The sequence below is a fragment of the Cricetulus griseus genome, chromosome 2, assembly GCF_003668045.3.
Source record: "Cricetulus griseus strain 17A/GY chromosome 2, alternate assembly CriGri-PICRH-1.0, whole genome shotgun sequence".
NCBI lineage: Eukaryota > Metazoa > Chordata > Mammalia > Rodentia > Cricetidae > Cricetulus > Cricetulus griseus.
The window spans coordinates 337,177,563-337,201,189 of NC_048595.1; the positions used below are offsets into that span (position 1 = coordinate 337,177,563).

The 23,627-nt window shown below is 41.4% G+C and overlaps 1 protein-coding gene across 7 annotated transcripts in view; it reads right to left on the bottom strand.

Annotated features, from left to right (window-relative positions):
* The window catches only part of Znf131 (zinc finger protein 131), a 28,476-nt gene extending 5,955 nt beyond the window's left edge, over positions 1-22,521 (bottom strand). The window contains exons 1-5 of one of the 7 annotated variants that reach the window (XM_027401395.2): positions 22,245-22,521; positions 21,602-21,740; positions 20,085-20,186; positions 11,372-11,516; positions 4,067-4,749 (exon numbers count right to left, since the gene is read on the bottom strand). In XM_027401395.2, coding sequence (XP_027257196.1) covers positions 4,067-4,749; positions 11,372-11,516; positions 20,085-20,186; positions 21,602-21,725 — 1,054 coding nt within the window. In that variant the 5' untranslated portion in view covers positions 21,726-21,740; positions 22,245-22,521. Of the gene's footprint in view, positions 1-4,066; positions 4,750-5,857; positions 6,022-6,870; positions 6,959-11,371; positions 11,517-20,084; positions 20,187-21,601; positions 21,883-21,944; positions 22,088-22,204 lie in introns of those variants that run through there. The other 6 variants (XM_027401394.2, XM_027401392.2, XM_027401396.2 and 3 more) reach the window with 6 other exon arrangements.
* Between the last annotated feature and the right edge of the window lie 1,106 nt (positions 22,522-23,627).

Below are 23,627 nucleotides of genomic sequence, written 5' to 3' on the forward strand. Positions count from 1 at the left end.
GGAGAAGAAGGGCAGAGTCTGGAGTCACCAGGAGACAAAGGGAGAAGCAAGATGGGCATGCTGCACTGAGAAAAGGTACCAAGCCACGTGGCAAAGCATAAATAAGAAATATGGGTTAATTTAAATGAAAGAGTTAGCTAGCAACAAGCCTAAACTATTGGCCAAGCATTTGTAATTAGTATTAAGCCTCTGGGCGATTATTTGAGAGAGGTTATGGGACAGGAAATCTCCACCTACATCCTTCTATGAAAGAAAAGATATGACAAGGTTCAGGTCAAGACAGAAATCAGTAAATAAACTAATGGGAAGGATGAGCTGAAAGGCTTTGAGGTAGAGAGACAAGAATTGTCTAGAGTAGGGGGATTCAAAGACAGCAATGGTATTTGCTGATAATAGAACCAAGACGTCAGAGGCTTTCCGATATGACCCACGACATTCTGATATGACCAAAATACTCGAGTAGACTGACATACATTACCAAGTCACATGTTCTTTTCCCAATAAAATAGATACAACTTTTATACAGTTTGCCCATGATGAAAAAATTAGGTAATACCTAATTAATGTTTATATGGGAACTCTCTAATTCAAGAAAAACTGAAAAATATGCTCAACAAAATGATTATTTTTTATTAGTGGGCTACCAATGAAATCTATAAGCATAAATTGTAACAGCCTTTTGAAAAGACAATGTGGCCGGGAGTTGGTGGCGTACACCTTTAATCCCAGTACTCGGGAGGCAGAGGCAGGTGGATTTGAGGCCAGCCTGATCTACACAAAGAAAGTTCCAGACGGGCACCAAAGCTACACAGAGAAACCCTGTCTCCAAAAAAACCAAAATGAATGAATGAATGAATGAATGAATGAATGAAGTGGAGAAAGATACCTGAAGTTCATCTCCGGCTTCCAGAAACATATATATACAGAAGTGCACTCACTAACCATGTGCCACATCCATACAGTCATGCAGATACATACATGTGCTACACACACATGTGCATGTATGTTTGTAGAGAGGTAGGAAGGGAGGGAAGGGAGGAGTAAAAGCATTCTGATGTTTGTCAAGATCTCTTTAACCTGGTACTTCTGTACTCATGTGGTGGCAAGTGCACACGTACAATTCACACAATAAAAAGCCTTTAAAGGTACTTACAAGAGCATGTGTATAAAGATAAATGTACCAGGATGCTCACTACATACACCACATCAGGCAAACTCTAGCAAAAACCTTGTGGTTACTCAGAGCTATGCACTAAAATAACTATGAAGCCACAGTAAAAGACAATTAAGCCCTCCTAAAGTGTTTCATTTGCAATCCCAGCACTTGGGAGGTTGAGGCAAAAAGAGCAGCTGAGCTACTTAATGAGAACTTGCAAAATTAAAAAGAAAAGGGGGGGTGAGTCTTTTAAAATGAAATGGCAGAAGTGTATGTGCTTACAGTCACTTAATAATGCAAAGAGGCAAGCACTCTCTACCACTAACCCTGCCCCCAATGATTTGTATAGCCAAACAATGCTTTCCAGTAAGGTTATCCCTTTGATCCAATAGCTAGCTACTTTTAAGAGATCTATCATAAGTAGGAAAGAATCACTTTCCACTGCATGACCCCTGAGCTGTTTCTATTAAACAATTAGTTTAATAAGACTGGTAAAATCTAGAAATAGTCAGAAGATTTTTTGAGGGGGTCGAGACAGGGTTTCTCTGCGTAGCCTTGGCTGTCTTGAACTTAGAGATCTGCCTACCTCTGTGTGCAGGATTAAAGGCGGGCACCACCATTGCATAGCTGACCTTTTTTTTCTTTTAAAGACATGTAGACTGTTAGTCTTCAGAGTGCTTCCTCACTTCTCTATTTGTCATATCTGTGGGATGTGTACTATTAAACTTAATGCAAAGAAAGTGACCCACCATGTTCATCACCTGGTAGCTGTCAAGTCTGGAGCCAGAACTCAACTGCGATTTTTATTTTCTGATTCTCCTTGGAAAGTAGGGAACAACTACTGAAAAACATGTTGAAGTCACCTCAAGGTTCTTCTTCAAATATAGCTGTCAAAGGGATCTGGTATTCTCCGTCATCTCCTGCTGGAGTCACCGTCTTTCACCTTCAAGTCTCAGCGATCACCAAATCCTGTGGCTCCTGCCTACTATTATCAAACCTCTGCCTCTTTTTCACTACCGCTGCCATTACCTAATCTTGCATTCTTCAGACTGCTCCAAGACTTCCTCATCAGACCAACAGCTTTTGTTTCACATCAATCTACTTTGCCAGTCACTGCTTTAAAACAGAAACCTGACCCTTCTGCTTACACATTTAAGCCACAAGGCAAAGTTCAGTTTGCTTCTGTGCTAAATGGACCCTACAGGGAGTATATGGCTCTACAACTTATAACTAATAAAGCTAACTAAGTTATTTGTTATCTCTCATCCTTTTGAAGACCATAAAGTTCTTCAGCCCTATAGTCACTCCGTTAAATAAACCACTTGCCCAGGTGACCTGCTCCAACAATCTCTTGGTATTCCTTTACTTTGACCCAACTCTACAGCCTCCATTCGTCTACTAGAGGTGCACACAACTTGCTTTCATGCTTTCCTCTATGACTCTTTTGCTTGAAAATCTGCTTCCACACTACTTTTCCTGAGTCGTCATCACTGGGGCAGGATCTTGAGGAATAACACCTTTTCTGAATCTGATTCTTCAATTTCCATTAGTGGACAACAACTGACTTTGAACAGTGAGAGGAGGAGGAGAAGGAAGAAGAGGAGGAAGAATAATAATAAAACATTCAACACTAATAGCTATCCAAATTCCAGTATCAAAGAAAGATTCTGAATGGTATATGTATCTATGCTCTATTTCAATATCAACACTCCAAATGGCCTTATTCATTGCATGTAACAAGACCTGGGCACAACTGTCTAGAAAACCAACAATTAGCAGCTCATGGTAACTGCTTTCTCCATACTCTTATTATACAGGGTTTGGAGACTAGCAAAAATTTAAGTCACTGGTAGTAGGTCCTGTGCTTGACTTAGGAAACCTAGCAAGGAATGCCTGGGGAATAAAAGCAAGGACAAGGAATCCAGTGAGTATGTGTGTGTGTGTGGGAGGGGTGACATAGAACTATGGTGACCAAAGAAAAGCTTCCTGGGACCTCTTCAAGAGTGATATAGGCTGGGCGTTGGTGGCGCACGCCTTTAATCCCAGCACTCGGGAGGCAAAGGCAGGTGGATCTCTGAGTTCGAGGCCAGCCTGGTCTACAAAAGCTAGTTCCAGGACAGCCTCCAAAGCCACAGAGGAACCCTATCTCAAAAAAAAAAAAAAAAAAAAAAAAAAAAAAGTGATATAGTCCTTACAAGAAAGAGTACACCTTATCTCCCTTGGCTGTCCACTAGTCCTGATATATTTGCCTTTAAGTAGATGACTAACTTTTCCTGGATCAAAAATATACTACTGGAAGTAAAGTGCCTACTGCATAGACAACAGGGAATGAATGTGTACCTCCAGGAACCACGTAAAAAGCCAGGAATGGCAGTGTGGGCAGATCCTTGAAGCTTCCTGACCAGACAACTTTGCTGAGCTGATTAAGGGTCAGTGAGGCCCTGCTTCCAAAAATAAATTTGAAAAGAACTGAGGAAAGACTCATCCATCGATGGCTTCCACACACAGGTGCACACCACGTATACACATACCTGTATGCCCACTCAACACCCACAGAATACAGCACACACTCTTACGGTATGCTCCCACAAAAAGGAAAATATATAAAATGTTAGGATTGCTTATAAATATGCCTATTAACATGGGAAACAAAAATAAAGTCACACTATAATTAGGATTCAATAATTCATGATACTTAGCAAATAAGCTTTTTACAAATTACTCTGAATATAAAAAAGGGCAAGACATGTAAAAGTGACAATCATCTTCAAGGCTGACACTAGTATGCATTTAAAGCAGCAAATATTTCAAGAAATGAGTATGTACCCTGCTCATTAGAAAACACCAGGAAAAACAGGATTTAGACTTCAAGTGAATGCAGAAAAAAAATATAAAGTATTTGCTAATTACCTGTATGTTTTCGAAGGTGTTCTTTAAAGTGTCCAAAGTGGTCAAACTGTTTGTCACAGTACTGGCATATGTGAATCTTTTTCCCAGTTCTTTGCTTCTTACTCACCCCACCTTCTTCAAGGTGGTAACAGTTCAGGTGTTGTTTCCATGCACTCTCTCGAAGATACCTTTTATTGCATATTTCACACTTGTAACTCTCAGTGGAGTGTGATTTCATGTGTTCCTTAAAATGGTAAAACAATTTAAACGAACGGTTACATTTCTCACAATGGAACAAGTCCTTCACATGTGACAGCTGAAGTTCCACAATTTCAATACCTTCTACCTGTTTGCTTATGGGGTCAGATGCACAGTCATCTTCACTAATCTGTTCTTTGCTTTCACCTTGTCGGTACTTGCTGGTAATATCTGCCAAGAGTGCTAGTGCGGAATCATCTGAGGAACCTGTGCTCTGTATGTACTTTATAGACTGCTTAGTAGAAGCCACCTCCTCCAAAGTCTCCATGGTGTCATCTTCTACTTCAATTGTGCCTTCAGCAATCTCCACCTCAATTTCCACAGGCTCTGACTCTGCAGATGGCAATGATTCAGTGATAACATTGGAAGTTTCTGCAATCTTTCTTTTTTTTGCCTCATTTTTTCCTGTGGTATTTTCCTCTAATGGAGCTGAGTTTTCTTTGTTCCTGAAATATATAAATTTAAGGGTTAAGAAATACTATAAAAAGATCAAAACTTTAAAAAGTTTATAAAATCATAGAAGACTCTTTTGAAAAAATTAAATTTATATGGAAGGCAAAAACAAAAAAAACAAAATTTGGCAGCCCATTTTGATCAATTTAAAGATTTCCTAAAAGCTCTAACAAGACAAAGGTATTGGTCAAAATATTAGATATGCAAATGTTAGTAGAACAGAAACAACAAAGTCCAAAAACAAACCAATACTTATAAAATTAACTTCTGGGGAAAAAATTGTTTATAGAGTAACTCAATGGAGAAAGGCACTCTTTTTAAAAAGTGGTGGTGCTGGAATATCTCATATATTAGAAAATAAGCTTCAATGTTTAAACTCATACCATTTATAAATACTAACTCTAAATAGATCACAGATTAAAATGTAAAACTAAAATTATTATATTTCTAAAAAACAAGGGAAAAGTCTTAGCCACAGGCTACCAACCTCTGCCTCCCCACTGCCAATCTTCATGTTAAAATTACACGAAAGCCTAACAGCATTGTGACAACAGGGCATCCCATGTCCAGGGTATTGCTTTAGAAAGGCAAGTCACTGCAAATCAAACCTGAAACAAGCCAGGAGACTTGTATCTGTTATCCTCATCTAGAAAACAACATGGAGAGGGAAGGAAGCTTAATCAGAAGCCCCTGAACCTGAAACACATGCTTTTAGGAGTATCACCTTAATGCTGACTGAGGTGATTAGGTGGGCTGAAAACACCAATAGCTGGGGGCAAGAAACATGTAGCTTCTGGGGTGCTTGAAACCAAAAGCAAATGTGCCTTGCATACTGGCAGGCTGTTACTGTCCACATCTGTCTCTACCTTCTCTCTTCTCTATCCTGATTGTCAGTCACTTTCAGAACAAAATCCATGGTGGATTTTACACACGTGGAGACTAAGAGCAATTCAATTATGTTGGAAGGACTGGGGTAGGGAGGCAGTATCTCATCAAGATTTGGGGTTTTAAACTTGAGACTAGTCACAGCTACAAGCTACAATTCCTCTGAAAAGAAGCAATTAGCATGCTGCTGGTCACATATTGGAATTGGTACCCAACCTGTGGAAAGCTGAAGTCTTCCAGTCTGAAAGTCCCATTTCATATTGAGTCAACCAGACTTTGTGACTAACATGGTAAGAAGTGTCCAACAAGTGTCTTTGGTCAGTCAAGAAGAAATGCTTAATTTGACAAAGTAGTTGGCTTTCTGTTGCAGGTGCTCAGCCTCAACGGTATCTATGAAAGCCAAAACAGACATAGCGGCGATGCTTGGTAGGCTGTCCTCATAGCTCTGGCCAACATTCCTCATCATTTATTGTGCTATATTTTTATTGACACACGGGCTGTTGTCAGTGGCTCAACTATTTGGTGAGCTAAACGGAAAGGCATGGCACATTGAAGACACCGACTTCCAAAGTCACAATCACAGGGAAAAGAGAGGTTTCAAAAACTTCCTGAGTTACTCATTTAAAGGTCCACGACAAATGGCTATTCTTTATTAAGACTAACTGCAATCAGATGTTGGAAGCAGCCTATTAAACAAGCAAGCCTGCTTTGCCCAGGCTGTCATAGCTATACCAAGAGCCAACATTCTGAATGTGTTAATGCAGTCATCATCACAAACTGGTCTTAAAAGTAAAGACACTCTTTCTGACACAGACTTCACACCTGACTTCTGCTACCTCCTAAGAGACTGCCTGTCTACTGTGAAGACATGACATGGCTTCACACAGAATGCTGTTACTTGCGACCTGATACAGATCTAGGAGCTATGTGTGGTAGCTTCACCCTAATGATCTTTTCAGGTCATTCTTTTGCTGCTCCAGTCTGACCAGCTGCTTCAAGGCTCAGGAATGTGGTCCATGAACACCATAACATGTATAGCTTTCTGGACTAGCTACAGTATGAAAATGGTGCATCTTTTTTTAATCACAAAAGCACTATAATAACTGGGTAACAGGAAGGTGGTGGTCTCTGATGCTTTCCTACCTCCCACAAAATACTGACATGCAAACTATTACAATAACCTCCTCAAACATTGACTCAAAATTAATTTCCCACTCTACTTCCCTCACCTCCTGCTTGTCCAAAAATCTGAGTAAGGCAGGCTGGTCATCAAGTTCAGCTGTCCCCAGAAAGGGGTCACCTCTTCTCAGTTGCTTCCTGAGTAATGAAGACGACAAAAAGGATGGGAAGCTTATGTAAGCCTAATCAGAAAATTTAGGACTCTGCCCTAAAAATATTCTTTGACATTATTTTTCCCCAATAGCAACTCTGGGACAATAAAGTAGGTATCTCTCTCAGGAGATAGTGAAATATGAGCTTAAATGATTCAAACTTAATTCTAGTTTAGTCATCTGGATTCTCTTACTAGAACACCACCAAATAAAGAGTAAAAACCACTGACCAACCAGCTCATTTATAATGGCACACATGAGGCCAAGTGGGAAACAATGGGTCTCTAAATTCTGTAAAAAACGCTCTTGAAACACATCCTATACAAGTTCTGGGTAGGGGTTAATGACTAATGACTAGAAAAGTTACAGTTGCTATACGAGGACATTAATTTTGGGTGGGGTGGAGGGAAAGCAGCAATCCCAGGACCTGGAGAGACAGAATTTTACATCCCAGGAGGTTTGTGGGAGGGAGAAAGATTAAATCTTTCAGAGCCACTGGGTTGCTATTCAGGGGTCTGTGATAAAGAATGGACTGACTGACTGCCTTTCAGATAGCCCTTCACAAACTATACAGCTAGATTCAAGCATTCTCTCTGAACTAACAGGCAATGACAGCCTGTGTCCCTAGTAAAGTAGGCCTTAAATCTGAGGTACAAACAAGGTAGGCAGATGATGTTTACTCAAATTCTGTTAATAGTAGTCTTAAATAAGCCTAATATGAGAAAAACCAAACAGATTAAGTCAGTCCCTACTGGTAGATTATCGGAGTGACTAATGATAAAGAAGCAATTATGAGAGAAATTACCAGAAGCCTAGATAATATAGAAACAAGACTATTGCTGGGAAACAACATTTCATGGATCTCTAATGCAGACAGCCCTTTATTTTGGATTTGTTTGCAAGGCTATTTGTATATATAACAGCTTGAAAACAAAGTCTGTTCTGTTTCAGATAAAGATAGATAAGGTAGATAAAGATAACAATGAATTTCAAAACTGATGACATCAGGTAAGTTTGTACTTACTATATATGAAATGTTAACCTATGGCAACAGTAAACTGGTATGATCATTAATACTGGGAAAAGAGGACTGAATTACAAAATGAAGAAACAACAGAGTGCCATATTCATTAACTTGATAATGGTTCTACAGGTTATGTTAAAACTGTACACTTTAAAAATCTTTACTTAAATTTTTATAACATGTATTAATTTCATTTTATGTGAGCATTTTGTCAACATGTATGTATGTACACCACACACATGCAGAGTGTCTGCAGATATCACAAGGGGTAAGTAAACAGATCTCCTGGAATATTGTTACTAGAATATTTCTGGAATGAAAGGGAGGGGTGGTTGTGAACCATCACATAGGTGATGGGAACTGAACCCAGGTTTCTGCAAGGGCAGCAAGAGCTCTGAATAACTGAGTCATTTCTCCAGTCCCTAAATCTTTACTATTTTTTTATATTATATGTTGACTACATTTATGTCTGTACCACATGCCTACCTTGAGTCCACAGAAGCATCACATACCCTAGAACTAGAGTTACAAATGAGTGTGAATCGCCATATAGATACTATCACACCGGGACCCTCAAGAAAAACATGCAGTGCACTTGACCACTTCCTTATTAAAACTCCAAAACAGGGCAGGGCTGATGAGATGGTTCTACTGGTTAAGGTGCTTTCTGCCAAGCCTGATGACCTGAGTTTGAGCCCCAGGACACACAAAATGCAAAGAAATAACTGACTTTTCCAATTTATCCTCTGACCTCTGACATTTGTGCTGTGGCACATGCACACCCACGTATAAATAAATGAGGTAATTAGAAAGCTTTACAAACATTCAAACCACAAGATACACACATTCATACTCTTATCAGAATAACAAGCTCATTAGAAGTTAGTGAACTGGGGCTGGAGAGATGGCTCCGGGGTTAAGAGCACTGACTGTTCTTCCAAAGGTTCTGAGTTCAATTCCCAGCAACCGCATGGTGGCTCACAACCATCTGTAATGTGATTTGGTGCCTTCTTCTGGCACACACTGTATACATGATAAATAAATAAATAAATAAATAAATAAATCTTTAAAAAAAGAGAGAGAGAGAGAGAAGTTAGTGAACTGTAACCTGTGTTCAACTTATATAAACAAAGCTTTACTAAAACAGCCACCTTGGGGCTAGAGAAATAGCTCAGAGGTTAAGAGCACTGACTGCTCTTCCAGAGGTCCTGAGTTCAATTCTCAGCAACCACATGGTGGCTCACAACCGTCCCTTAGGAGATCTGGTGCCCTCTTCTGGTGTGCAGATACACATGGAAGCAGAATGTTGCATACATAATAAAAAAAATAAAAATGAAAATAAAACAGCCACCTCATTCATTTATATATTACATGCATAGCACAAGTATAAGATATTAACTATTTCTCTTTTTATGTGAAGCAGATGTTAAATAACTATTTCTGTTTTAAAATGTTTGCTGTGTAGACTTGGCTGTCCTGGAACTCTTTGTAGACTAGGCTGGCTTTGAACAGAGATGTGTCTCTGTCTCCAGAGTGCTGGGATTTAAGGTGTATGCCACCATCGACCAGCACCATTAATACATTAATACAATTTTAACAGACCACTTCACAAGGCTTTAATTGTGTAACAATGATTTATGTAATATCAACTCATTGTAATCATTTCAGACATTTTAAGTAACAAACTAAAGTTGTCTGGTATCAAATTTACTTACACTAAGTTTATACTGTCTACCCATTTGTGTATTTTGAAGGATGTCAAAACCATTTTATTAAAAAGGAAGAAACTAGCCGGGCGTTGGTGGCGCACGCCTTTAATCCCAGCACTTGGGAGGCAGAGGCAGGTGGATCTCTGTGAGTTCAAGACTAGCCTGGTCTACAAGAGCTAGTTCCAGGACAGCCTCCAAAGCCACAGAGAAACCCTGTCTCAAAAAACCAAAAAAAGAAAAAAGCAAAAAAGAGGAAGAAACTAAGTACTGTTGCTTAATTAAGTTCTTTTCAAGTGCAAGTATTTGAGGTAAATTGTAAATTACTCCTAACCAGCCTTCTAATGCTGAGTATGACCAAGTAAACCCAGATCCCAGATATGAACCAAGTTCTTTCCAGAAAGTCAAATTAACTAAAAGAAATGTTACTGGGGTCTGGAAAGGTGGCTCAGAAGTTAATACAACAGTTAATCAACAGTTGGATTCCCATCACCCCCATGGTAGCTCACAACCATTCATAACTCCAGTCCTCTTCTGGACTCTGTAAACACCTCAGGTATATGGTACACAAGCGAAGCACTCATACACAGAAAATTTTTAAAAAAATGTAGTGCACACCTTTAATCCTAGCACAGGAAAGGCAGAGGCAGGTGGATCTTTGTGAGTTCAAGACCCACTTGGTCTACAAGAGCTAGTAGTGCCAGGACAGGCTCCAAAGCTATACAGAGAAACCCTGTCTCGAAAAACCAATGAATAATAGAATTAATCATTTAAAAAACAAACCATAGAAGGAAGGGGAAATTCAAATAGTAACAGGAGGTACCACTGTAGTACCAGTTCACACATTTAGAATACTATATGACAGACACTGTCATATGGATTTTATAGGCATTTAACAAACAAGTCTCAGTAGAAAGTCACATTACTATACCATCTGACAGGGGCTGAGTACCTCATTAAGGCCACAGTCAAAGAGCTAGGGTAACCTAGAGCAATGCCAGAGCCCTCAGATCCTCCTTTACACTGCTCTAAATGAAGATGGTGAGTGATTTGTTCAGGGTACCCTTTAGTATTTTCTGAATGCCTCCTAGAAGAAATTTTGTGTTTTAATACCAAGTAGTAACTCCTTAGCAATGGACCTGTTCTCATGTTACAATACTCCTTTGTAGTGGACATTTCAGAAGTCAGATGGAGATTTAAATCTAGAGTATATAACAAGTTTATATAAATACATTTAGATAATAGTGGTGGCTTTAATAGAAACCCCATAAACTCACAGATTTCCCACCACAGCAATAATGTACTAAACCTCTGAGTGTAAGCCAGCCCCAACTAAATGTTTTCCTTTATAAGAAAGAGTTGGCTTGGTCATGGAGTCTGTTCACAAGAATACAACTTTGACTAAGACAGCCTATTGAAGTGTATTAACATCCTCCGTATTAATAATTATCACTCAAATTCAGCTAAAGAATTTATGAGGGCCCAGAGACCACCCTGAAGAGCTGCCTAGACTCTATTAGATACCAGATATGCTATTTTAATACTAGTAGTGTTTACTTGGGAAGCCAATGCAAATGGAAAACCAGTATCCAAAATTTTCTTAGTTTCAGAATGTGCTACAGTCTTGACTAACAGACTCATTTAGCATTCCTGAAGAAATAACAATTACCGGACTTCAAGGGCTTTAATAGCTTCCAGCATCTGTAGAAACTCTGCTGCTTTCCACACATCATTGGCTTCTTCTTCTCCTTGTATCATTAGTTTTGCTGTGTACGTGAACTCAATTAAATGACGAAAAGCCATTTTACTAACACCTGTAAAAAAGATGCACATTACCATTAGTTCACATCAATTCAAACCACATAATGCACAGTAAATAAGACAGTACTAGGGATTTGGTTATTAGTCGCTTTTGAAATTTTCCACAATCATCACAATTAATATCCTAGTCACATTGTGGTACTATTAACCAAGGTAAGAGCTCATGTTCCCCATTCCAGCCCTGATGAGCCCACTCTAGCGCCGACCAATGCCTCTTAAGTTTTATTTTAGTGTCTGAGTGAATGTCTGGCAAAGCTAGAAACAATGCATCCCCTGGAGCTAGAGTAACAAGTGGTTATGAGCCATACGATGTAGGAGCTGGGAACTGAACTCAAGTCCTCTGGAAAATCAATACACTGTTAACTGCTGAGCCACCTCTCCAACCCCCGACCCCTTAACTATGAATTTGACTATTTCAGTTAGTTACATATGTAGATATTTTATCATTTATCTTTTCTTTTTGTTTTGGTTTTTTGAGACAGGGTTTCTCTGTAGCTTTGGAGCCTATCCTGGCACTCAACTGGAGACCACGCTGGCCTCGAACTCACAGAGATCCTCCTGCCTCTGCCTCCCGAGTGCTGGGATTAGAGGCATGCACCACCAACGCCCAGCTTATCATTTATCTTTAACTGGCTTAATTTAACATGTTTTCAAGGTTTACATGTTGCATATGGCAGAATTTTTGAAGGCCGACCAGCATTCTATTTTGTGTATGTATAAATTTCCTGTATTCATTAGAACATTCAATGTTCTGATGAACATTTAGGAATCTCCACATATTGGCCTATTGTGAATGGTACTAAAAGGAATGGAGACCTACAATTAAAGAAATCTTTTAACTTATTGTGTGTGTGTGTGCATGCTATATGGACGGATGTGCCACAGTGTCCCTGTGGAAGTCAAAGGTAGGTTCTAAGATTTGAACTCAGGTTGTCAGCTTGCACACTAACTACTGTTCACTGAGCCATCTTGCTGGTCAAGGAGCACAACTTCCTGAAGATCCTGATGCCAGATGTGGAATTACTAGATTTTATGTGTTAACAGCTTGGCCCCAGCTGGTAGCATGTGATTTGACTGAGAATGCTTACTCAAAGCTGAATGGACTAATAAAGAGATGGGGCCTCAGTTATTCTACCCTGCAACTTTGAGCAGCTTCAATCGTCCGCATACCTGACTGTTCTCCATGTTGGATTCTATGAAAATATTTTAAACTCATTCATGGGCAGGAGCATTTATATGTCAACAGTTTTAGCTACATTACAAAGGGCTCAACAGATATACACTGAATTGATTTTATAGAAAGGCTGGTTAGAGGAAGGTCTTTCTCGCTTACAAATTGCCGTGAGTGAACAGCTGTCTCGCTGCAGGCTTCTGCTTCATCACCTGCTCTGTGTCAAGGTGCTCTACCTTAACAACAACCTCTGAAGAACCTCTGCCACTCAACTCTCCTCCTCCCTCGGAAAACTGTTCAATACATATGGTTTTTCTATTTTTGGCACACTTCTTGTTTTCCACACTCATTTCCAACTTCTCTCAGGTCTCTGTCTTCTGCTTCCTTGATACACTCTTCACAAATGTACAGTGATCCTTGCTGACAATGACACAGATGGAACACTTTTCTCATCTACTTAAAGGGCATTTACTTGTTTACTTTCTTGGAGAAAGTCCTATTTAAATTCTCACCCTATAGTTATTTATTATTTTTGTTTTTTTCCAGACAGAGTTTCTCTGTGTAGCTTTGGAGCCTGTCCTGGTACTCGCTCAGTAGATCAGGCTGGCCTTGAACTCACAGAGATCCGCCTACTTCTGCCTCTGGAATGCTGGAATTAAAGGCATGCGCCACCACCACCCAGCGGAATCACTCTACTTTTAAGTAGAATAGTTTTAAATTTAAATTTTGAGTTGTCCTCTTTCTGCTGCTGTGCTGGAAACCTCAGGCTAGATGGTCCATTTTGCTCCATCACCCACTGGAGTGCCAGGTCACAGATACTTGTTACTGCCATCTGGTGGGTTCCAGGATCAAATTTAGATCTTCAGGTCTTCCTTACAAGCCTTTTCCACTATCTTAATAGGGTCCCACTCTATAGCTAGCTTTGAACCTGTGACAACACTCCTGCTTCAACCTCCAAATAACAGGACTGAAAGGTGTCAGCCAAAATGCTTGGCTAGTTTCCTAATATTTTACTGACAATTTTTACACCTATATTCCTAATGGATATTGGCCTATAGATTTATTTTTAAATTACTTATCTTGCCACATCAGCGTCATACATACTAGTCTCAAGTAAATCTGGAGTGTTTGCTGCACTCAGGAAGCAGAGACAGGTGGATCTCTGTAGGTTCCAGCCCATCCTGGTCTACACAAAGAAACAATGTCTCAAAAAAACAAAACAACAACAAAAAACAAACCTAAACTGTAAGTGTTCAATTATTTTTAAACATTTATTTTATTAATGTGTGGTCTGTATGTTTATACACAAATAGCTGTCTGCAGAGGCCTAAGGTGGGTATCAGATCTCCCTGGAAATGGAGCCATCTGACATTGATGCTGGGTATGAAACTCATTATTCTCTGAAAAAGCACTTATGTGCTCATCACTGCTGAACTCTCTCCAGCCCCTTAGTTTTTTTGAACCTAAAGATTGCATGAATTTTTGAAATGCTTGACTGAGTTCACTAGTAAAGTCATCTGGTCCTAGACTTCTTTGTTCAGAGGTATTTTGATAACTAATTCAATCTCCACAGGAAGTCCTTCATACCATTTCTTCATGATTTAGTAACAAAACCTTCAGTATTTCCCACAGGCTCAATTCTGCAACTGTTCTGGAAATTTAGTTTATAGAACTCTCTTCATTGTAACCTACTTGAGGGAAATAACGTTTGATCTGTACATTCACCTCAGAGCATCTAACAGTATTCCAAAATACAGGTACATACAGCAAGAACAAATGCTAAAGTTATTTTTGAAACTAAGTGTCTAGTTCAAGTGTGTTGACACAGACCTTTGATTTCAGGAGGCAGGAGGATCTCTTGGGAAGTTAGAGGCCAACCTAGTCTAACAGAGTGAGCTCTGGCACAGAAAGGCCTACACAGTGACATAATGAGACCCTGTCTCAAAACCAGACAAAAACCCCGTTTCTACAAATCCTATTTTTCTTTTCAAGTTTTGTGCTTAAATTTAATAACAAAATGATACTATTTCTGTATGCCCTTACTGCTAGGTATTATTGTTTCAGTCTAGCTAAAGCAAGAAACAATTTAAGAAGGCTATTTAAGCTGGGTATGGTGGCTCACAACTTTAATCCCAGCACTTGGGAGGCAGAGACAGGAGGATCTGGAGGCCAGCCAGGTCTACAGAGTGTGACATCTAGGACAACTAGGGCTGTTATACAGAGAAACCCTGCCTGGGAAAGCAAAACACTTGAGTGTAAGAAGGCTATTTAAAGGAGCAAAGAAAAGCCTTTAACAGATTTCCAGACCAAGAAATGCTCAAGTCTAAATTATAATCAGTATACAATCAACATCCTTCACGTTACTTTCAAAAGTAGGATTAAGTGACACACTGATTTTTTAAATTTAAATATCTTGATTTTTTTTTTTTTTCCTGCCACAGATTTGGGCCTTGTATGGACATGCTAGGAAAGTGTGCTACAGTCTTAGCTTTACCACTTGACCTTCATTATGGCTTTTATCAGAAAGGTTTCACTGAATTCTTGTGGGTATTTGCTAAACTGGGCCTGGTGGTGAACACATATAATCCTAGCATTCAGGTGTTAGGTCAATCTAGTAAAACTTCATGAAAGAAAGTAAGAGAGAAAGACAGAGAGAAAATCCATCAACTATATTATGATCACTAAGTTACTCTGCTTTACTGAACAGGGCTGGAAGGACCTGTAGAAAACTTCACATAGTATATGCTGTTTAAAGCTGTTAAGAGGGCTGGAGGGATGACTCAGTTGTTGGAGCACCACCTGCTCTTCCAGAGCACTAACTCAATTACTAGCTCCCTGTGGCAGCTCACAGCTGTCTGTAATTTCAGTTTCAGGAGATCTAACTCCCTCTTCTGGATTCTGTGGGCACTGCAGAAATGTAGCTAACATACACTCAGCAAAATACTCCCACACATAAAATAAAACCTTTTAGAAAAAAAAGCTATCAATCTGGGCAGCAGTGGCAAAGGCTTTTAATTCCAGTACTTGGGAAGCAGAGGTAAGCAGTTCTGTGTAAGTTCAAGACCAGCTTGGTCTACAAAGAGTTCCAGAACTGTCACACGGAGGAGCCCCATCTATCAAGAGCCACAACATAACTTGGAACAATGTCCTCTTGGAAAACTGACCTACAGACACTTTTCTCACATAACAAGCAACACAATTAACATTCAGAAAAAAACAAAGTTTGATCAAAGTTAGGAAAAACTGGTAAAGGGAAACTTAAAAGAAGATCTGGAACGTTTACTGTTTCTAGAGCTTTGTATTTTTATTACTCTTGCTGAGCCCTTTTCTCCAGTCCTGTTCCTAATCTAGATTAATCAGAATCACCAGTCCTAAGGGCTTCAAAAGTATGGTTTTCTGATCTTTATACTCAGACCTAGGAATGCCATTTATCTATCTTAATATGAGCACTTCAGAGTTTGTTTGATATAACCAGCCCAGGACTCTCCTAGAAGCAAACCAAACCAATTTGGTATTTTTGGATTAAAACATTTCTTACCAATCCCTTACTCCTCTCATAGTGGAAATATTCAGAAAAAAAAAATTATTTTTCTAAGAGAATGTTATCTAAGGAAAATGTTAAAGAACACTTTTAAAAGTAGTCTTCTCATGGGGACAAAATTCTGAGATTTCTCTAGTCTGGATTTAAAAAAAAAAAAAAAATTCAAAGAAATCCTGCCTTGAAAAACCAAACCAAAACAAAAACATTCCTACTCAGAACAACTTTTGGTAGGGTGTTGTGGCACACACCTTTAATCCTATCAACCAGGAGGCCAGCCTGGGCTGTATAGTGAGTTCAGGACAGCAGGGGCTTTATCAGAGATCCTATCTTAAAAAGCAAAACAAACCTCGTGGTTTTTAAATGTCCTTGGCTGTCTTGTCCTTGAAATTAGGTTTGAAATTCTCTGGCCACAATAGAATTGCCAAAAGAGAAATCAAATAATTTAGATCTGTAGTTTTAAAAGCAAAAATAAATATAAATAAACTTAGAAAATTAGTCTCCTTTCTGAATTAGAGATAAGATATCTTCTGCAGATTATATATGGCTAAAGTCCAAGTCACAAAGCTGAATTGGTATGTAACTGGCTTCAGGAGCAACAAATTTCAAAGCTATGGGCGGTTGGGTGGCCCGCCGAAGGACACAGCAGCCACGTCTAGTCAAAGGTAATTTCACTGAGAAACCGTGGTGTACGCCGATAATCCCAGGGAGGCAGAGCGAGAGAAGGCAGATCTGTGAGGCCAGCTGAGCAACCAGTATAAAACAGAAAAAAAAGTTCCCAGAGAAACTTCTAGAGAACCAAGCAAGGTGATAAAAGGGGTGGTATGGGGTGGGGATACTTAGTTTTTCCTCCTCTCAGCAACATGCAAAATAAGCTATAATTCTAAGTCAGGGACTCTGACATTACAAAGATATTCATGTGTTTGAGATCTTGCTAGAGCCCATGTCGGCCTCAGCTTCCCAATCTTCTTGCCCATCTCCCTAGTTTACAACTGGGATTAGTACCTTGTCAGGACTATGAAGATTTTGACATTACTAAAGGGTGTCTGAAACTGCATGCTCAAACAAATACAAACAAAAGCATTCTCTAAAGGATAAAAGCACCACCTACTCTTACACCAAATGTCCATGACACAATCCAAATTACTTTATAATTTTATGATCTCAAAAAAAGATGCTACATCATTCAAGATCATAAAGAGCAAAACTAAGACCAAAACTCATGTTCTACCTATGTGCTCAGGGCTTTCTTTACAGCCAGGTGACCTTGGGAGAAAAAGCAATCTCAGAGTTAAGAGTTAAAATGATAATCAATGCTGGTGGTGCACGCCTTTAGTCCCAGCACTTGGGAGGCAGAGGCAGGCGGATCTCTGTGAGTTCCAGGCCAGCCTGGTCTCCAGAGCTAGTGCCAGGATAGGCTCCAAAGCTACACAGAGAAACCCTGTCTTGAAAAACAAACAGCAACAACAACAACAAAAAACACCTGAACCTGGCCAAATAACCAAAACAAATTTCCATTTTATTGTCTGCTTGCAATATAAGTATTTAAGGTTTATGTGTCCACACTATAAAAATATAGATAGGAGCTACTGAGCGATAAGAAAGAAAACTGCAAAACAATCTTTAGCAAGAAAAATCCTTTCCCCAGTGCCGCTTTCTGGATTAGCCAGAGTTTAAAATGTTAGGTGTGGGCCGGGCGTTGGTGGCGCACGCCTTTAATCCCAGCACTCAGGAGGCAGAGGCAGGTGAATCTCATAAATCCCAGGACAAACTCCAAAGCTACAGAGATACCTTGTCTCAAAAAACAAAAAACCCACAAACAAAGTTAGGTGTGAGGGAGACAGCTCACTGATTAAAGTGCTTGCTGTGCAAGCAAGAGGACTAGAGTTCAGTAACCCAGAAACTACATAACCTATAAAATAATCTATAGGTTGTTGCAGCCATCTGCTTTTAATAAGAGAACTAGCCACACCTATGGCCTCAAACTGTGAAACCCTGCCTCAAGGACAAAGTGGGCTGCCATCAGTTAAGACACTGGAGTGTTGGCCTTGGACCCGGACAGTGTACAGGTACAGGAGTATCCAATTCTCACACACACACACAAATTTTCTTGATAACCTCTGCCTAGTATAGTTGACTCCTCTCTGAAATCATAACCATTCCTAACCATATAACAGTCTCTAATACTTTACTGATGCTATTATATTTTCAAGTTCTTCAAGAAATGCCGTATTCATAAATTCTATAGCTCTTGGGTCTAGCACACTACATAACACAGCAGGTAATCAATATGATGAACAGTTCACACCAAATATGGTGATGGGTTTTCTTCGTGACTATTTACTTCAACTAATTACTACAAGCCTGCTTTTCAGGTGAGGAGACAGATATGCCTCTGAGTTGAAGTAACTTGTTAGCTACTTAACAAGCCTCAAGCTGATGGACTTGGCTTTGTAGTAAAAACAGTGCTAATCTATGCAGCTAGATTCTCACTAGCAATCCCTGTGTATGTCTAGTACACCCATCCTTGGTCTATCATACAAAATTTAAAAAAAAAAAAATTTTTTTTGGAGACAGGGTTTCTCTGTGTAGCTTTGGACCCTGTCCCTGGGACTCACTCTGTAGACCAGCTAGCCTCGAACTTGCAGAGATCCACCTGCCTCTGCCTCTCAAGTGCTGGGATTAGAGGCGTGAGCCGCCACTGCCAGCCTAATAAAAAAAAAAATAATTTACCTGCTGATATATTAACTGAAATATACCAACACTAAAGAATAGTTGAACTGGGCATTGGTGACACACGTCTTTAATCCCAGCACTCGGGAGGCAGAGGCAAGCAGATCTCTGAGTTCCAGGCCAGCCTGGTCTCCAGAGTGAGTGCCAGGATAGGCTCCAAAGCTACACAGAGAAACCCTGTCTGGAAAACAAAACAAAACAAAACAAACAAACAAAAAAACAAAAAAAGAATAGTTGAAACTCGATAATTCCCCTAGTTATCAATTTCTTTCCCCAAGAGAAATTTCTAAGCAACCCACTCATAATAAAGGATATATACAAAGTAAAAAGCCACAAAACCAAAACTTAGCAACTCTGGAAAAAGTTAAGATTTTGTATTTACATGGGCATATGTACTTATTTCCTATTCCTTTAGAGTTTGGTGGGACATGGGGTAAGCACTGTGTAATAGCAAAAGATAAAAGCATGAAAATTAACAGTACAAACAAAATCTCTTGCTAACTATGCAACCTTAGGCAAGTAAACTTTGGAGCCTGGTTCCCATTATGTAAAATGGAAATACTACCACTTACTTTTCAAAAGATTACACAATACACAAACTTCCACAGTACATTGCTTAGCACTTGTCCTGCTAAAATTTGGAGCAAAATGTGAATCATTTTGTTTCAAAGTAATGCCTATCTGATGATCCCTTCTCTCCTAAATAATATGACCAAATTTCATCTGCAGTTCATTCACCTTTCCTAGTCTTCTCCATAGCATTGCAGCCCATTTATTTGTACCCATTAGGAAGCATATCACTATTCTTCTAGTGCAGAGGTCTTTCCTGTTACCTTAAAATATTGCTACCATAATCTATTATCCCTAAAGAATAGGTCACTAATACGAAGACGGTAGTTTCCATTTATGCATACTTGGAAGATAACAGCGAACCTTGGTTTCAGCAATGGGCCAGAAATCATTTGAAACCAGTTATTCCAAATGCTTTACTGAAAGAATTCTCAAGTAATAAAAAATAATGTACCTAGTTTTCTACCAGCAAATATCGGTATTTCCCAGGGTGTCTTGCTACATAAACCAGTTATTTTTGCTAAGTACTGTGTAGGAAATGCCACTTACCTTCTATTTCAACCAAAGGTTCTTGAGTAAACTCCTGAAAGAATTTGTAGAAGAATTTACTGCAGGCAGCCAAAACAGCCTTGTGGGCCTTAAAATGGTGTCCTAAGTAAGGGTTGGGGGGAGAAAAAGAAATCATACACTGGCGACAAAATCAAAGTTAAACTACAAAATGTATAAAGGAGACCTTCTTTGTAATATAAATACATATCCCCACCTATTATTAGAAAAAAATCCAAACTACTACTATCAATTATCTTGGGAAATTTTGATTTTAATTGGACACGAACCTAAACTTTTACCTTCAAAGACTTAATCCAGTTTTTATAAAAGTCAGTTATGAATGTCTTCTAGCACTTTGTTCCACTCAATAAGTAACAAGGTATATTTAACCCCGCTGAAACTGTATGGGCTAGAGAAATGGCTTGGTGCCACTGGTTGCTCTTTTAGAGGGCCCAGGTTCAATTCCCAGCACCCACACCGCAGCTCACAATTGTTTGCAATTCCAGTTCCAAGGAACCTCCTTGAACACCAGTCAAGCACATGGTTCGAGCCCATGTGCACGTGTGTGTAGCCAGGACAGTAATACACATAAAATAAATAAATAAATAAATAAATAAGTAAACGAAATATGATGACAACCAACAGTTCATGTTATTATTCAGAAAGGGATTAAAAAAAAAAAAAAAGTACAGGCTCGGTGGTAAGTGGCACAAGCCATTAATTCCAGCACTCTGGAGGCAGGAGAATCTCTTGTGAATTCGAGCCCAGACTTTTCTACAGGGCGAGTTCTAGGACAGTCAGGACTGTTACACAGAGAAACCCTGTCTGAAAGGGGGGGAATAAGTACAAAGCTAGATGAGTCTGGTATGGGAAATGTTTCAATATGCCTAACATATCTGTAGGCACAATACACCTACAAAAACCAATAATAAGCAACAGCTTGTCTTGAAAGCCCATTTTCACTAAATAGAAAGGAATCTCAACCTGGATTTGCCTCTACAAGACTGGTAAAGACCCCAATTTATTTTGGAGTCGCCCAAAGAGGGGGTGGGTATGAGTAGCCAAGGTTTCTCTTCCATTCTCCTTCCCACACCACTTTGGAAAACCGGAATAAACATTTCCCAAATGATTCCTGTGCTGTGCTTCTCAAAGCAGCTGGCTAAGAGGAAGCTTATTAACAATAATGTTGAGACAGCCTCCCTGTCTTCTTACCAAACACTGAGGTATTTTCTCTCTCCTCGAGGCCCCTATCTTTTACGCCCGAGTGTGCAATGAGAAAACTTGAACAGGTTGCGAGAAGTTAAAATGTGATGCACATCAGACTAGATTAAAATTAAGACTAGCCAACCAGCTTTCTGCAGCATGGTCTACGTGAGCAACACTGACAAGCGCCCTCCCGGTTCCGATGCAAACCCTCCACAAGACTTTGGAAGAGAGCCCAGAGCGGGTGGGTAAAAAGGCGGGCAGTGAGAGGGAACTAAGCTCCAATTTTCTCCTCTACCCACTACCCTACCCACCGTCGACAATCAGGGTGATGTCTGTAAACCGGTCCTGCTCCCGTTGTTCATTCAATCGATCCAAGATCATTTTATGGTGTTCAGGAAACTCCTGAAGGCATTCCATCGTTTCTTCAGCCTCCATGGCCGTCGGGGTGCTCTACAAAAGAGGAGCATGATAATGTACACCCATGAGCTCGGGCTGACACAAAAACCCCTACAGCAGAAAACAAAACAAAACCCAGGAACGGGGGAAGAAGGGGGAGGGGGAGGCCGAGAGCAAGGCTGGGCAAGAAGAAAGGCGAGCCGAGCGGCCGCCGCGCGTCGCGGGCCGGAGCCGCGGCCGCGGGACTCCGAGCCTGACCTAATTGGAGTCTGGAGACGCGAGCTGGAGCGGGGTGGGCACGGTGCCGGAGGCTCCGGACGCCCAGGAGCGCAAGTCCGGCCAGGGAGGGCACCGAACAGCCTCGGCGACCTCCCAACGGCCCGCCAAGACTTCCGCCCGGCCCGGGCTCCCGCAGCCCCAGCCCCGGTCCGGCCCGCGGCCCACAACGACTCCCGGGTCGCCTCTCCCTCCGGCGCCCTCCCTCCTCTCCCCCCCGCCCCGACCCGGCCGGCACTCACTCAGGGAAGGAGGAGCGGCCCGGGCCTGCGCGTCACTTACGTCGACGTTCTGCGTCACCGCGCCGGACGCGGACGTACCGGGAGCGCCAATCCCCGCAACGCCTGGCCACACCCCTGCCGCCCTGTTGGGAGGGGAGGGAGGCCCCGGGGAGGTTCGGTGCTGCCACGGGCGCGGCCCTAGCCGCGTGCTGAGGCTCCGTGGGCTGCTGCTGCGGCTTCTCCTGGGAAAGCCGGGCACTATCTGGGCTGAAAAGACTCGGGCCCCCGAGCGCCGCGCTCCCCGCAGCCCGTCCAACCGCACCGGGCTCAGGCGCTGCACTTCCGACCGCGAACTCGGAGAAAATCCGCTCAGTGGCCCGGGACGTTTGAGTTCCGCGGCCCCGCCCCGGCCCGCCCCCTTTCCGGAGCCGAGGTGGGCCCCTACCCTTATCTAGCTGGCGCCGCGTCCGCGTGCCTGTCTTTCCACGCGCTCCCCTCCCGTGGCGCAGCAGGTCCGGTGGCCAGGCCGTCCCTCGCTCTCCATTTTCACCTCCGCAGCTCGGCCGCTCGCTCCGCCGGGGTCCCGCCGACGCACTTGCGCCCTGAGCTCGGCGGCCGCGGGTGCGAGCACGCTCGGACGCCGGGGAACCCTCTCCCCAAGGTCCGCCCTGCGGCGGTGGCACCGCGCGTCTTCAGACTCTGACCCGGTCAGCTCCAAGAGGTCCCGTTGTGATTCCTTCATCACAGCTCCCCGCACCCGTCTCCTCGACTCTAAAGTGGCGCCAGTCACCTGCACATGGCAGGCTCGCTCATTCATTCATCCAAAAAAGACTGAGGGTGTTGCTGTAACGGGTGAGGTGTAGTGACCGTTAATCTCTCAAAAGAGTTGGAGAATAAGGATTAATGGGAAGTCAAATAGCTGTGTGGGTGAAGTCACTTCAACAGCTGTCCTGAGGCAATGCCGTGGTAGTTACTGTTATAAGAAACTGAAAAACGCTGGGGTGGATGAGACACACGTGCTTCCTGCATTGTAACTGAACAGCAGTGGACTGACCGCTCGGTGTTACACACAAGGTAGTCTGGAGAGTACAGAAAAGCTAACAAAGGAGTGTTTTTAGCCAAGCGTACACAGCACGTGCAGACTTGGAAGTCAGAGTATTCCTGGGACAGGCTTTATAAGTGTTCAAGGTGTCAGATTTTCTTACTGTTTTAGGAGAGGAATCCTTGCAAGTCCAGCAGGAAGAGAGAATGGAGATAAGAGGGATAATTATGAGGGGGCAAAGTGGACAGGATGATATCAAAGAAGAATCTTGCTGTATGAACCCCTTTGGGAGGAAGAATCTAGCCCTAAAGATTCAGAAACTGTCAGCACACAAAGAATGGAATAATTTATGAAGAATCAGCAAGAGCGACAGACTAGCACTATCTTATAGATAGAACTGGT